Below are 15126 nucleotides of genomic sequence, written 5' to 3'. Positions count from 1 at the left end.
ATTAGTTGATAGCAGTAGTAGCAGCTTTAGGTTAACAAAAATACGGGTGTTGCTAGTGAAGACGAACTGATTAGCTTACATTCTTTGCTCGGGCTTGTATGTAAATAAAAAGGCACATTTATACTTACCAGTAGCTGCTCTGCTGATCCACGCTTATTCGGATCTGTGCTCAGTAAAATTTCGATTAACTGCTTCGTTTGAATATCAGGGATGAGCCTTTCCAATTGAGGAATTTCTAACTCATTATTGTCATTCCATCGAAGACCATTATTAAGGATGGGTGTTGTAGGGGATGGATGCGATAAGAAATGAAGAATTGTTTCATCTTTCATATTGTTGGAGAACAACGCCTTCTTAGTTTCCAATTCCTTTAATCAAATTTCTCGCAGTTAAAAAAGAGGACTTCATTATAAGTGTTAGTAGTAGGAGTGTCGTACTTACATAAATGACACAACCTAGTGACCATAGATCAATACTGGCCATAGCAACTACGCCATTAGCGCCCTCCAGCCCATAAGTGGTTGCGCGAGCCACCTCAGGAGAACAATATCGTGCTGTAATTACTCCTACACACTCTTCATTGATAGTGCGACTTCCCTCAAAATCAATCAACTTCCAGCCTCCTGACTTAAATTGTCGCATAATGTTACTAGGCTTCAAATCACAGAAGGCAATACCCCTATTATGACACCAAGATAAGCATCTCAAAATGTCCTTAGCAATTTTACCGTTTGCTGCTGTTGCATTAACGCTGCAATCATCATCAAGAGTACTGCTTCTTTTATTTTTCCTGTGCTTAATGAATTCGTTGAGAGTTTCATCCAAATATTCCATTACAGTTAAATAGTTGATTTTTGAATCTTCATTGTTGTTAGTTTCATTCATAACAGCATCGCTTTGCTGCTGTATAGTCAGTACTTCCAATATCTCCACTATATCCGGAGATTTTAATTTGACCAACGTTCGGCATTCTCTTTCCCAGGCTTCACGTCTACCAAATACTTTAATGACTACCTGTCGTTTGCTGCTGTTTTCATCATTGCTCAGCGTAGCAAACAGTATAGTATTTGCTGGGCCACTAATGGGCTTTTTTGATTTATCAATTTGATATTTTTGAGGTAAAGCAGAAATTAAAGGGTGGAACTGAGAGAAAGTCTCTTCGATCTTTTCTTTTTCGTGTGGTAATAAGGAAGCTGATGATGCTGTAGAAGTAGAGGAGAGAATAGTAGTAGTAATTGTTGTTGATGAAGAAGCATTATGCGAAACAGTGTTGTCCTTATTGTTATCGCTGCTTTTACATGTCGTCGCAACCGGTTGTTGTTGCTGTTGACCAAGTGAAGCTAGAGCATCCAGAGGGCTAACGGTATTATAGATGTTGACCTGTGGTGATATGTTTGTGCCGCACACGCGCTGAAGGTGACTACTACTATTATTAGTAGTAACCGAAGGAGTTGCTGTTTGTGCCATAGGCATATTTAAAGTAGAGGATGGGTATACAGTCTGGTGATGATGGAAAAGTGGTATATTGTTAGTGTCCCATGTCTGCGTCGAATTACAAACAGTGTTCAACGGATTGGTTGAAAATTTTTCGGATATATACTGTATTGGAGTTGTCTCCTGTCGGTCGTCGTTACTTACTGACAAAGAATTAGTTGTTGTAAGTGGCCTTGACGGAGATAAAGCTACTTCCATTGAGGTATATGATAGTGGTCCTGCTACTAACCCTGAATTCCCTTCATTATTCTTTTTAGATACGGTAAGGTGCTCAACTGGCACGTCATAATTGTCATGATAATGATGTTGCTGTTGCGGTTGATGCCGTGTAGCCTGTACCGAAAATTCATTTGGTTTCTGTGATATTATCTCATTCGGTACTTGGCCATTGTGAATATCTTCTGTTGGTGAGACTAAGAGTACTTTGGAAGCCCTACATGAAGTAGAGACTCGAGGACTCCGCGATCCATGAGTCGCAGCAACTGTTTCGTTGTCATTCATAGCTTCTAGTATTCCTGTTTTAACTTTATCACTGTAATCACCAATCTCTGAATGCCTAGCAAGTGATATTTGTGTTCCTGTCCATGCTTTCGATAACTGATTATGGCTTCTACGCTGATTATCCCTCATCATACCTCCACCTACTACATAGTAATTGTCATCGTCGTCATCACTATCATCGCTAGGGGGTTGGCGTGTTTCATTTGCGTATAAATAAGGCCCATTGTCATCTTTATCATTATTATAGCCATGTACTGGAGGGACTTTTTCTGAAAAATTGTTCGAATGAAAATCTCCCTTTTTCGCAATTTGCTGTCGTTTTCTTTTTCGCAGTAGAATGAACGCGGCGAATGCAATTAAAACGAGGCCAACACTGCCTCCAACGGCAGCACCTACTATTGTACCAGTGTTGATTCCATTTTTTTGGCCGTCATTGTTACGATCACTATTATTGCTGCTACTGGTATTATTTACTTGTGAAGTGCCAGAAGTATATCCTGTTGGTAATACTCGTGTCCAGCTCCATTTATCAGTATCCAGAATGTACATATTCGAATCGTTGATGTCAGCACTGATTCCCCATCCTCCAAATATATAGATCTTTTTATCAGCCTCGTCCAATACAGCTGAGTGACCCATACGTATATTGGGTCCTTCGTTTTGATTTGCCATGCTAACCTTTTGCCATACAAGCGCAGGATAAGCAGTGGCATTCAAAATCCAAACATCCGTATCTGCTGTCGGCTGGGTAGTTCCACCGCCGTATACAACCATGATATTGTCCAAACAGGTCGCAGTGTGCAGTCTTCTTGCTGCTGGTGAGCTTGAACCGGGTACTGATGGAATGCCCTGCACATTCCAGACTTTACTGTTCAAATCATAAAAACTGACTGAGTCTGTAACATCAGTAGGGTTTCCAGTTGGTGTTCCACCAAATGTAACCAAACAATTACATGCTTTCAAAAAACAGGTAGAGTGATCAGCTAACCCTAAACCGTTGGCTCCGGGAGTCCATTGGAAATTGTTAGCGTCCATCAACGACAGTGTATTTTGCATAGCATTCGACATGGGATATCCACGACTATCGGCTGAAGTTCCACCATAAGTAAAGACAGTGTTATTGATAGTACCCATTGTATATCCAACAACTCGTGCAGAGGCTTGAAAGTCTGTTAGAAGGTAGAATTGCAAAAATATTGGTTGAGAATTCCAATTGCACTGAAGCCATAGCTTATTATTACTCTTTCTACTATTAATCTTTACTTGTTGTAGGAAAACTCCAAGACCAGCTATTGAGATCAAGTTTTTGTAATACGCCCGTTGCAGGTCCATTTGCTACCGTAGTTATATTGCTGACAAGAGCTAAAATCTGTCCTTGGCTTGGCAAGGATGTTGCTTTGATATAGATTTGTGGAAGCATATTAACTCCTTCTTGCACTTGAATAGTGGGCTTATACCATGAACCATTGCGACTATCCCATATCCAAACATCATTTGAGCCTATAGCAGTAGCTGTATTTGCTGTAATTGCTTGTTGTGTTCCACCATATACAACAACATAAGGATATTGAAATGCTAAATTCAACTTTGGTCAAAAGGCTTACGTAAGTGAAAGAACTGGTGTAGTAATTGTTTTACCTGCAGCATGACCAGCCCTCCATGGCACGGTTGTTTGTATAGAACCTAAGCCTATAGTCTGCTGTTGTTGTACCGAACCAGTTATGTATGAAAGTAAGCTCAAAAGCATTATTAAATTTGCTATGCGAAACATGTATAAAAGATCATGTATGTCTAGGGTATATGATGAATACAAGGTCTAATTAATGAAAACAAACAGTTGAGAGAAAAAAGAAAAGGAAGATACAAAAGAAACAAAAAAAGACTGAAATGGTGAAAAAGACAAAAGATGAAGGGGTGCAGTTTTTATAGTGCATGTGTAAGAATTGTATTTCTGTGTAACGGGCCTCATTGAACGTATTTAACAACCATTACTGTGTGCCTCAAAAATGAAAAAGTACTGTCTATGCAGTCAAATGAGACTTTGGTTATTTTATTGTTCTATTTTGAATGTTTATCTTCTTTGAATTGTAAAAGTACCAAACTCCAAGAAGGAGTCAGTTAAAAATCAATTTCTCAAATGTGAACAAGTCGTATTGAAGGCTCAGTAAGACTTTTTATTTCACATTGATAATATTTATACCTTGATGGTTTTAGTTTGTTCAGGTCAACTAACAGTAGCTGCTTGGTAATTTCTTTGTTAACAAGGGAAAGTGCTTAACAAGCAAATGGAAACAGTAGGCAATCGGTAAAACGAACAGTTTTTTGCTCTTAATGCCATTGCCTTTACTCTTTTTTAATTAGCTCTTTTACCCTGTTTTGCTTTATTACACTTTAGCCATCGTTTGGAGGAAATTCAGCACTTTCTTATGAATCTTTTTCAAACTTGGTGAATATTTGATCAAATAAAGGCAGAAAGGAAACCATAAAAGACGGAAAAGGTATCAATTTGAGTTTGTTTACAAAATTTATAGAAGGACAAATTGGTTATAGGCATATCGGTGTCTAAAAAACTGACACTTTATCAAATTTAAGCCCATTGAGATAGTCTTGTCTTTACAGTTTTTTGGCTTTGGGTTTAGACGAAGCCGCAATATAAATAGACGAAAAAAGTAAATTTTTGAGACCATTAAGTTATGGATTCAAGATCGAGCTACACAAAAATTGAGACGCTTACCTGTAAAAATCAAACCAGCTTCGTGCTGGCGATAGAGGATGGTGTTACGTGGTTGTTGTGGGTGATTTTGGTTTTCTAGAAAACTCAGCAGGTCTTTCCGTTGACTTCCAGTCGACGCTAATTGCCAACATGTTTTTAGCAGCGTTGACGTCCCGGTTCCAAAGTATCGAACAGGTTTTGCAGGCAAGGATACTTTGGCCGGGAACTGTCTTCAATGCTTCAAGATTGTTGACAATTATTGCATATGCGAGAGGTTTTGTATTCATCAATTGTTATCGTCAGTAAATCGCCAGCAGCCTCTCTTCGCTTCAAGGCACGCCAAAGGACTCCCACGACACCAGTCTTATGACCTTTGATGGGCATTGCACTTTTCCCGAACATGCCATTACCAACTACAATCAAAGGGATATTTTTAGTGTCGCCTACACTAAAGGGTTCAGGCTTCCACTTGTTCTTCAGGGAATTGCTGTAGAAAGCATGAGTTCTATCAATATTTCTGCGAATAGTGGATGAATTGCTTATCATTTGAAAACCTTACCTATCTTTCTTAGCGAGAACATCGCTTACTTCTCTCGCATCTGCTTCTTCCCTCTCTTCAGGAACGTTTTGCTTCTTCTTCTTCTTTTTACGTTTTCAAAAGGCCATTCTGTAGGTATTCTTCTTTGGCCACTTGCTTCGATCTTTCTTCTTCTTCAACCTCAATTGCTTATTGTACTTTGTAGTTCCATTAATAAGCAAATTGACCATGTTGTTGCCAGCACGCTCCTGACCCTGGTATAAACGAAATCTGTCTTCAGCAGTTCTCTCGCCGTAAAAAAAAAACAAGGCTTCAAAGTGCTTCAATATATATTGTACATGACGGTCATATTGTTCGATGTTAGAAGTTTTGGCGGTTGGTATGCCACTTTCGATCATTTGAAGCGCGCCTGCTTTCTTCTTTTCCAGCTTTGCAGCGTATCTGGTGCTTCCGGTCATATGATAATATTCCTTGGTAAAGCAGCTCCGTACTTGATGTTTGTTATGATCTAGTCCGATTGCCGCTGTGAAGACAGATCTTCGCCCTGGATCAAGGAAAGCGGGTCTGTAATTGTCTTGTACTTCGTTATAAGAAAAATCTTCCAAAGGCAAGGTGTGATTATGAATAGTCATGTCTTCTTTTGTTTTCTTTTTGCGGCTGAACAGAAAGTCTACAGTAAAACCGTCCGACCTAACCATGTTTCGAAACATTACATCAGAACTTTCCTTCAAAGCGGTTAGACTATGCCACAAGCAAAAATATGGGTGTGGTTACTATTAGGGATAATTTTGCTGAAGAAGTTCTTCTATAGGTTTTATCTCTTAAAGCCAAACTTTTTGAAGTTGAAGACTTTACAGAATTGTTTGAGTTGGGCTGTATGACCCTTGGCAATTTTTCCATTCGATGGAACGAGAAGTAGAATGACCCTTTAAGTCACAACTGATGCACTTAATATCTCCAGTTGTTTGCTTCTTTTCTTCCTTAACTGTAGCTGATTGTTTACGTTTCTTACCGCTACTTCCAACTAAATTTCCGTTAAGCAAACATAAACTTGTCTTGCAGTGAGAGCATGATACTTACCATCACGCGCAGAAACTGCTTTTTTAAACTTGCATTCATGGTATGCCTTGTTGAAATGTCCGCGTGTTTTGCAATCCTTGCACTCGATGCTTACTAGTCATACGAAACATGAATTGAGGATTGCCACTATAACCTATTTGTGGCAGCGCGCTCATGTGTTACTTACGGAAGGACTCATCTTTGACTTTATTCTTATGGGCTTCTGCCCACCGATTTGATTTTTTGCAAGATTTTGGCTTTGTACATGGTGAGTAGTAGCTATCAGGATGAAGAAAGAAGTATGAAAGAAGAATAAGACGAAGAAGATGGAAATTAATGGAAAGACGTCAAACTTATTTTCTGTAAATGCTTTGAGTTTGACAACATCTATTTTTTATTACGATTGACAACAACAACCGTTATCTACGTGGCGGAAGAACGTGTCTGGGATTAGTTTAATCAATTCATATGATTCATAAATAAAGTCTCGTAAACCACAACCCTGTATCTATTGCTGATAAGCGTGTCACACTAAAATACTCAGTACGTCTCGTAGTACTTTAACATAATGCCACTATCAATTGAAAAAATGTCCACTGACCTTCAAAATAATGTCTCCAATTATTTATTTAATAAATCGTCCAAAAATATTATACCATTTCATCCTAAAGTAATTTAAAATTATTTAAATTAAATATATATATTGTCCAATAAAATTTGTATAAAGTGTAAAGTTGAAGCTAAAACATTGTATTTGCAGGAGATTGTTCAGAATCCTGAAAGATTGTGCTACAGCTACTGTAGAGATTGCATTTCAGCCTCGATCCATAGAAATTTTGAACATGAGAAAGCGCGCTCTTGTTTTCAATTAAGCGAAGAGTATCGCCACACTAAAACTATCTGTAAACATTCCATACATAGAGATATTTTTCTCGTTATTGAAACGGAGGATGGGGTGTTTAAACTGTGAATCCATTAAACTACACAAAAGCGTACAGCTTTGAAAAAATCGATAAGAATCGTACCATAGCAGGAATACTTGGATGACCGAACATAAAATATCTTTCGTCGTTATATACATAGAAATTGTGAAACAATCATCGCGTTTTCTTAAATTTCTACAAGTGATTGAGAGTCACGTACATGGCCTCCCACATAGTAAGTATGTATCAAACCTGCATTTTGCAAGGCACAGGGTTATGGACAAGCTTCCTCCATCTAATACACTAGGTAGGTGAAAATGGACTTGATAAACTGTCATTTACATTGGTTCTTAAAACGTACAATAAAGCCGAAAGGCGGCAAATCACTCTTCGCGTCAAGTGATAAAAATAAGAGTGTACACTTTTCGATAATAGTACATAACCGTGGCCAACATTTGCGGGTTGTCCTCAACAGCAACCTCGTTGCGATTGTATCTTTATTTTAATAGATTTATTGTCATCGATTTTTTTCTTACCGATGCCTTCAGTTTGTATATTTAGAAGCATCCACGACCACCAGAAGTTTTGACCAGATGTTTGAGCAAAATTAATGGTTCGAAGCAACAACCCTGATTATCCTAACCAAAGATTGATAATAAGAGGTAATTGAAGCCGATAATACAACGCAATATACAATTTTCAGACAAAATCATGGTAACTTTTTACTGTACGCGCTTCTCGTTGTTTGATTATATAGATATTTGGAGACTACTCTACGGAATACAGAATGCAAAATCTAATGAAAAGCCCAATAAAAAGAGGTTTTTTGTTTATTTTTAAGGGTTCATTCAATTCAATTTACAAAAGGTACTTTTACATCAATATACTAGGCTATTTTTTTTTTTTTTTGGATCGCTCAGGAACTTTCCGCAAGCACATGCTAACTACATTTCTTGTTCTGTTCTTATGGCCAAAGACATGTTTTAGTGTTAGTTTCCCTCTTATTCTATTTGATACTCTCCGCATTCGTACTAACTAACACACTTTAACTCAATAATGATGAAATGTCTGCTTAATACAGCATTCGAGCGTTATATTTCGAATAAGATTTTACTAGTTTGATCTCGTTAAGCTTTTAGTGTCATTCCCGTGCTATCTGCTAATTAGCAAGTCGTCAAATACCACAACCCCTACCGTTACTGATAGAATTTTTGCTACAAACAATTAAAACAGAAAGGTTGTGGTAAGGGAGAACCGAAGAGCAAATATTTAGCGCGCGTTAAAAAAGTAGCATAAGAGCGATCCTTGAGCTTGGACAACTTTGCATATGTTTTTGGGTATTTTTTAATGTAATGGTGTTAGTTTTTTTTTTTTCCGTATAAAACCATCACAGCAACAATAAACATATGCATCCTTCTGCTTGGTTATGAATCCCGCTCTTATAATATGAAATCTAGTGAAATAAAATAAATTGTAGTGATAAAATGACAGCCAGAAGAACTGTTATATGTGAGCATGTTCAGAAGGACACAATGGTAAAAAAGGCACAGGCTAGGTATATTATTGCTGAGTCCTAACGCTTAGTTCATTCATATCAGAATCTTGAATGGCAATGATAAAACAGTGCCTATGTCGGCCTTTAAATAAAAGCGGGCTGCTGGATCTGCCGTTGTTATCGAACATTCAAAGGTACTTTATATCATCTCTCTTACTACCATTTCGAAGGAATACATCAAAGATGGTATGTCATCCCACACTTAACTACAGAGGAAGAGAGATCAATAGTCAAAGATAGAGCGGCACCAGATCTGAGACAATAAAATGGATGGATGGACGGATGGATTACCAACAGCATCATAAGTATCGACATACAAATTTAATCACATTTCAGCAGCAGCAGCAACAATCTAATTTCTGATGTCGTTAAAACATTTAATGTACAACATTACAACCTTTTTTTGAGTATTCTATCCATACTCTCGGTTTGAATGTAGAATTTGAGCAGTTCTGTATAGTTACAACTTCGACACAAATTGATTATTAAGTGTAGATAGAATTGCGTCAATATGTCACATCAGTACTCTTGAATAGTTCTCTCTCTTCCTCCAAAGCCATTTCTATATTCAATGTTACCCTTTCGTTTGCATCGGCTAATGTCTATCTCAATTTTTGTATAGCAGGGTTCTTTCAAGCGTCAAGTTGAAGTTGGTCGTGTTGTTCTCGTCAACGCTGGTGTTGATGCTGGCAAGTTGGCTGTCATTGTTAATATTGTCGACCACAACCGTGCTCTTATTGAAGGTCCTACCACTGGTGTTGCTCGTCAGGCCTTTCCCTTCCGTAACATGGTCTTGACTCCTCTTGTCCTCAAGCAACTTCCCCGCAATGTTGGTCAAACTGCTCTTAAGAAGGCCATTGAAAAGAATGACATCATCGGCGCTTGGAACAAGACTGCTTGGGCTAAAAAGATCGAACAACGTAGCATTCGTGCTGGTTTGTCCGATTTTGATCGCTTCAAATTATTGAAGTTAAAGAACCAAGTAAGAATTTCACGAATCATAATTCTATTCGAAAGCATCATTGTTCAGTAAACTAATCTTCCTTTATAACCTTTCTCTAATTTTTAGCGTCGTTTCGCCCTTAAGGCCAAGAAGCAAACTGCTTAAGTAATTAAAACAGTTGTACAGTCCTTTCATCTTAATATAGAGGGGAATTTTTTCTTTTCAGTTTATTCCAGCAGACGTCCGATAATTAAAAACCATTAAGAATTTCGACTTGGTGCATTGCACATGGCTTTTATCACTTAATCAATTTCTTTCGAAAAGATATCGAAGAACAGACGGGCTTAGATATTGAGAATGAAAGTTTTTATCCTATCTATTTGAACGGCAATATTATGTATAACTAAATTTTAGATTTGTTCGTCGTGGTTAGAATCCTCAGCATTTTCGTCCGTTGATAATTTATATGGTATAACGACAGGTGAATTTGTATTGCTTGTTGTAGTGCTGGAGGAGATGGTAGTTACATTGTGATCTGGTTCTTCAAGTTTTTTGATTGTGGAATCGTCGTCGTTGTTATAGTTTTCTTCCGGATCATTCGGTAATGTTGAGGATCTTACTACTGGTATTTCTTTCTCCATCCCCATGTTCACTGTTTCTATCGTCTCAGCAGCCTGCTGCTGTCGTTGTATGCTAATTTTATCCTGGATTATTTCCTCAACAGATTTAGAGTTGGCTTTCTTTGATCTCCTACGCTTGTAAAACAATAGATAGGCTGCTGCCGTTTTGGCATCGTCTACTGCCACTTCACTAACATGTGAGTCATCAAAATTGTACCAGCGGCCATCCTCGAAGTTTTGTGCAAAGGAAGTATAGTGGCCTCCGCCCAAGCCCCCATAATGATTATCCACAGCATAAAGATCGTATATCAGCCTATTATCTGCATTTTCTTCATCCTCATTTATGATCGCTCTCGTACTGAGCACTCGGTCGGTTAAATCTAAACCTTCAGTTGGGAAATCGATGAAAGCATCAATCTTATCTCTGAAAGTACGAGAATGACTAAAACGTTTCAAATGCACAACCATAATTTCGGGCATCCGCCATAAATCAAACTTCTTAGTGGCCCGTTGATGCTTTTTACATTTGGGACAATACCAAAGATCTTCTTCACTTAATTCTTCTTCTTTTGTGAACTCATCTAAACAATCAGATAATGTTACTTGTTTTTTCTTGGTAGTGATATCTGTGTCTTCCTCATTGGGGTCGCCTAAATCGTCGATATCCTCCCAAGCATCTGTGCAAACACCAGCATTGTCACTATTACTATAGCTATACGAATAACCGTTTCTACCATTGCCACTACTATTTGTGGCACCGAATAATTGTTGAGCCCTTTTAGGTGTCCAAGTGAGTAAAATGCCCTCACCCTGACGAATGATTGTATCCGGAGGACATGACACTTTACGTTTCGGCAATTTTTTGAGGATATCAGCAGCAGGAGGTGAAGAAGGTTGATATTCTAACGTAGGAGAGGAAATAAGCGGTGACAAATTTCCATCAGGTGCAGCAACAACAGAAGCATTGTCTATTGAAGATATTGTATCGTTATCATTGAGTATTTCGCCAGGTTCAACCTTATCATCAATATTCACCAAACTACTACTGATACTGCTATCGACGGATGTGGAGGTCAGACCAAAAATAGCAGCGGCATTTTCAACTTGATCATCTGCTTCCACTGTTTCTATTGCTAAATCACCAGCAACAGGAGTTTGGTGAGCAGCTGGACTTGGAGATTCAACCATTTCAACATCATGTTGTATCTGTTGCTCAGTTTCTGCTTCAGTAGTAAAACCGTTTTGCAACTTATAGTACTCTTCCCTTTGCGCTTGCTCTGTTTCTGTTCTTTCACGGAAGTCAATCAAGCCTGTGAAACTTTGCACTAAAGGCAAAAGATCCTCATTCCCGTATCTGCTGTAACGAGTATTTGAAAATATTTTCATTGTAAATAAATTGTTTATACGTTCCACTTGCTTATCCTTTGTCGACATTATTGCTGCATCTGTCTCTATACTATCAATTTCCTTATCTCTATCTGCTTCCTCTTCGTCTATGTCCATCTCACTCTTCTCATCAAAATCAACTGAAGACTCAGGCATTGTGTTTTCGTTTGTAACAAGGTCAGTAGCCTTTTGGTCTTCCATGACAGATTCGTAAGACGGTGGCGATTGTTGATCAATGGGTTCACTTGGGGTCTCATCATCATTCAATTTTTTTGATTCATCAGTAACTATGTCCTCAGGAAAATCAGCTTCTTCGTCTTCGTCCTTGACTTCTTCAAATGGCTTGGATTGAGTGTATCTTTCAATGTGTTCAGACAATAATTGATAGAAAAATTCAACAGATTTATTACAAGCATCTTTATAAGGTACAGCAAGAATAATTGGATCACCGAATTGATTAATCCGCTCACTAGCGTACGCACTTTCTGCCTTTACTACTGTGGCGCAATATACTGGGAAAACAATCAATTGATTTTCATCAATTGCTGAAATGTCGTCGTCAGATTTTTCATCGTCTGACAAAATGCTGCTTCTGTAAGAATATTGGCTTCTTTTCTTCGGTGCAGGTGGTATAGGTCCTGGAAGCTGATAAACATAGATAATATCAGAAGCTCCTATTGATGCCACGGGTTCATATTGTGCAAAAATCTTGTAAATTTTATGGCTGAATAATTCTACTACCAGCAGCTACATAAACAGAAGTAAGTAAATAGCTTCACCCAAGAATGTTTGACTATTTAATGATAATTACCGAATTAGGATCTTCAACAGAAAACATACGGGCTACTTCCTTTTGTAAATGAGCAATACTCGCTTCTTTACTCAAAGTGACAACTACACGCTGCAGCTTCTGAGAAGGATCATAAGGAACATAAACAATTGAAGTCTTGCTTTTCTTTTTAATTGGAAGAGGCAACGATAGATACATAAAAGGATCAAAAGTGACGGACACCTATAGTATATGTAAACTATTCAGTGAGCTATAAACAAGAATAAATCGCATACCCTTGTAAAGCATAAATGAACTTACATTTTTACATTCATCACAGACTAGTTTGCTTTTGAATTGTCCCTGAAAGAGATCGACAATTATTGAATCATTTCTAGCTTTATGATAATCCCAGCTTTGTTGAGCAATTTCAGCATCTTCCATATCATGAAAATCGGGCAGTTCAATGTAAGGTTTCTTTAAAATACGATTCAGATCCTCATGTAAGCCATCTAGTAAAAAAGCTAAGAGTTCTTGCGTGTCGTGTTGTTGATATCCACTAAAAGAAGAGTTAAAACGACCAATGGTATATTTAAAGTCTCTAGGCGCAACATGTCTGGTTGAAGCACCCCATAACTTTTCAATAAGTTCACCATATGCTTCAGCGACCTGACCTTTCATACCTAGAGGATTATCTCTGTTGAGATCCTTCTTATAGTTATCTGCTAAGAACCATTTTGTCAATTCTTCCGTATTGCTCAAACATTGAAGAGCTGAATTCATAAAACAAGTATTTCCCAGGTTTTGCAAACCACACACACCGGGTTTGAACCGTTGGATAGAATGAGGTGTAGTAGCAGTGGTAGACACGGAAGTAGATAGATTATTAAAACCGTTCGCGAATACACTCGATGTAGATGATATGTCGGATGCTGTATCTGAAGGCGATGGTTGCTGCGTTTGCGTCGCTTCCATGGTATCGGACGGGAAACAGCCGGTCAATCTATTTTTTACTTCAATGGCAATATAAAATTTACCACTGCAATTTAGCTTGCTGTCGTCGCTATCCACTGTGAGTTTTTGAGCATTCTTTAATACTTCAACAGCCACATTAGGACACGATGCCATAGCTGGTTCATCTTGCAAAAGCCAATATTGTACCTCTGCATCAACTGAAAGATCAAAAGCGTCGCGAATAGCATTGCAGAAATCCTGTGCTGTATTTGTTGTCGATAAAGTAATAACTGGAGAGCGCGTTATTAATCCGCTGATTTGTTGATGGTTTGCTGATTTATTTGTTGTTTCGACCATGTACACTTTAAATTGTGGTGGGTACAACTCCACAGTTGGCTTTCGTTCGTTATCGCCGCATCCTTGTGTGATGATAGCTCGTCGAATGGGTTTATTCATCTCTGGGTTCATCGTCCCATACCTAATAGCACGAATTGTTAAACGTTAGAATTGAGATAGAAAAGAAAAAGAACCAGAAAAAACACTTTTTAGCAAAAACGGGAAAGAAGACGAAGCCCTTACCAACTAACTAGTCTATTCCAAGCTTGTTCAGGTACTGCAGTGACATTTGCCATATATGTTAAACCTTCCTTCAAATCATTATTGTCGTTCAAAATTGGACGGTTATCAATGGGGCCAGGAGGTGTACTTTCGCCTAATCTTCTGGCACTAGAACTAGGACTATTTAAGCGTGCGCAGTATTTTGTCCAGCGGTTCCACCAATCCTTTGATATTAAGCACCATAGTTCGCCGTCATTCAAATGCTGCTTTTGAAGTTCTGTAACTATGTAAACGTGATCTTTGGGTTCTACTAATACTTCTGAATTTGCAGACGAATGTTGTTCTATTTTTTCAACCATACACTGCTCTATCTCTTCGCCAACACTTGATTCTCTTGCTCGTTTGGTAGCGATTGGGGTTTTATCGAGCTCAGAATCTGACATGCCTCTTTGCGTTAAAAAAATTACAGAATGAAAGAAGGGTAACCAAAAAAATGAAGAATGTACACTAATCTATCTCAGGCAGTGACTGCTTCGAATATGAAAAGGCACAATGAAATGCACAGCAATTATCTCTTCAATACCAGCCCTATAAAGTTTTAAAACACCTCTTTCATCACTTAAGACTTGTATTAGTGAATTAGAGTTATTTACGCTGTTGATCTCCATAAATTGATCAGGCGTTTAAATAAAGCCTAACCTATTGAAAACGCTGGGATGAATTCTTTATTCATGTAAATTTCAAAAATCCGCGTGGAGAAATGAGGTATCAAGCTAATTTAAAATAAATAAGATAGTTTGTCGTTTTGTTTTCAATGTTCTTTTTCTTAGATTCGAAAGAGCCTCCTATGTGATACTGTTTTGTCGCTTGACTTTCGCACGAAATGGCTATTAAATTGAGACTATGTTACAATTAAAATTCAGACTAGTTTGAACATTATTTTGGATGAAAAGTTTAGTCTTTGAGATCATACCTTTTCTGTCAAAATGCTCAATGCCAAATGTGCGAACTACTATTACTCATACAAGGTAAATATACTGTGCCAAAGCACAGAATATCTACCCTGTTTGAGTATGTAGTAACGTCAAGCAGCAGTTAATAAAACTCCACAAA

The 15126-nt window shown here is 38.1% G+C and overlaps 4 protein-coding genes across 4 annotated transcripts; 1 reads left to right on the top strand and 3 right to left on the bottom strand.

The window, feature by feature from the left end:
- Window positions 1-31: 31 nt before the first annotated feature.
- Window positions 32-3742, bottom strand: BDF20DRAFT_914666 (uncharacterized protein; the record flags this gene model as incomplete). The annotated part of the gene is made up of 5 exons (XM_053084217.1): window positions 32-52; window positions 129-368; window positions 442-3164; window positions 3259-3570; window positions 3634-3742. The coding sequence occupies 5 exons, from the start codon at window positions 3740-3742 to the stop codon at window positions 32-34; spliced, it is 3405 nt and encodes a 1134-aa protein (XP_052933843.1).
- Window positions 3743-4777: 1035 nt separating this feature from the next.
- Window positions 4778-6481, bottom strand: BDF20DRAFT_945378 (uncharacterized protein; the record flags this gene model as incomplete). Its single annotated transcript, XM_053084843.1, has 4 exons — window positions 4778-5225; window positions 5445-5987; window positions 6129-6270; window positions 6421-6481. The coding sequence occupies 4 exons, from the start codon at window positions 6479-6481 to the stop codon at window positions 4949-4951; spliced, it is 1023 nt and encodes a 340-aa protein (XP_052933842.1). The 3' UTR covers window positions 4778-4948.
- A 2231-nt stretch (window positions 6482-8712) lies between these two features.
- On the top strand, window positions 8713-9891 carry BDF20DRAFT_914664 (60S ribosomal protein L14; the record flags this gene model as incomplete). The annotated part of the gene is made up of 3 exons (XM_053084216.1): window positions 8713-8763; window positions 9406-9765; window positions 9853-9891. The coding sequence occupies 3 exons, from the start codon at window positions 8713-8715 to the stop codon at window positions 9889-9891; spliced, it is 450 nt and encodes a 149-aa protein (XP_052933841.1).
- A 245-nt stretch (window positions 9892-10136) lies between these two features.
- Window positions 10137-14790, bottom strand: BDF20DRAFT_945371 (uncharacterized protein; the record flags this gene model as incomplete). Its single annotated transcript, XM_053084842.1, has 4 exons — window positions 14035-14790; window positions 12823-13933; window positions 12544-12744; window positions 10137-12479 (listed from the first exon to the last, which is right to left on the bottom strand). The coding sequence occupies exons 1-4, from the start codon at window positions 14454-14456 to the stop codon at window positions 10137-10139; spliced, it is 4077 nt and encodes a 1358-aa protein (XP_052933840.1). The 5' UTR covers window positions 14457-14790.
- Between the last annotated feature and the right edge of the window lie 336 nt (window positions 14791-15126).

The sequence above is a fragment of the Mycotypha africana genome, assembly GCF_025528875.1.
Source record: "Mycotypha africana strain NRRL 2978 chromosome Unknown BDF20scaffold_8, whole genome shotgun sequence".
NCBI classification, from domain to species: domain Eukaryota; kingdom Fungi; phylum Mucoromycota; class Mucoromycetes; order Mucorales; family Mycotyphaceae; genus Mycotypha; species Mycotypha africana.
The sequence above is the reverse complement of the archived record's forward strand: the minus strand, read 5'-3'. Positions and strand labels throughout refer to the sequence as shown.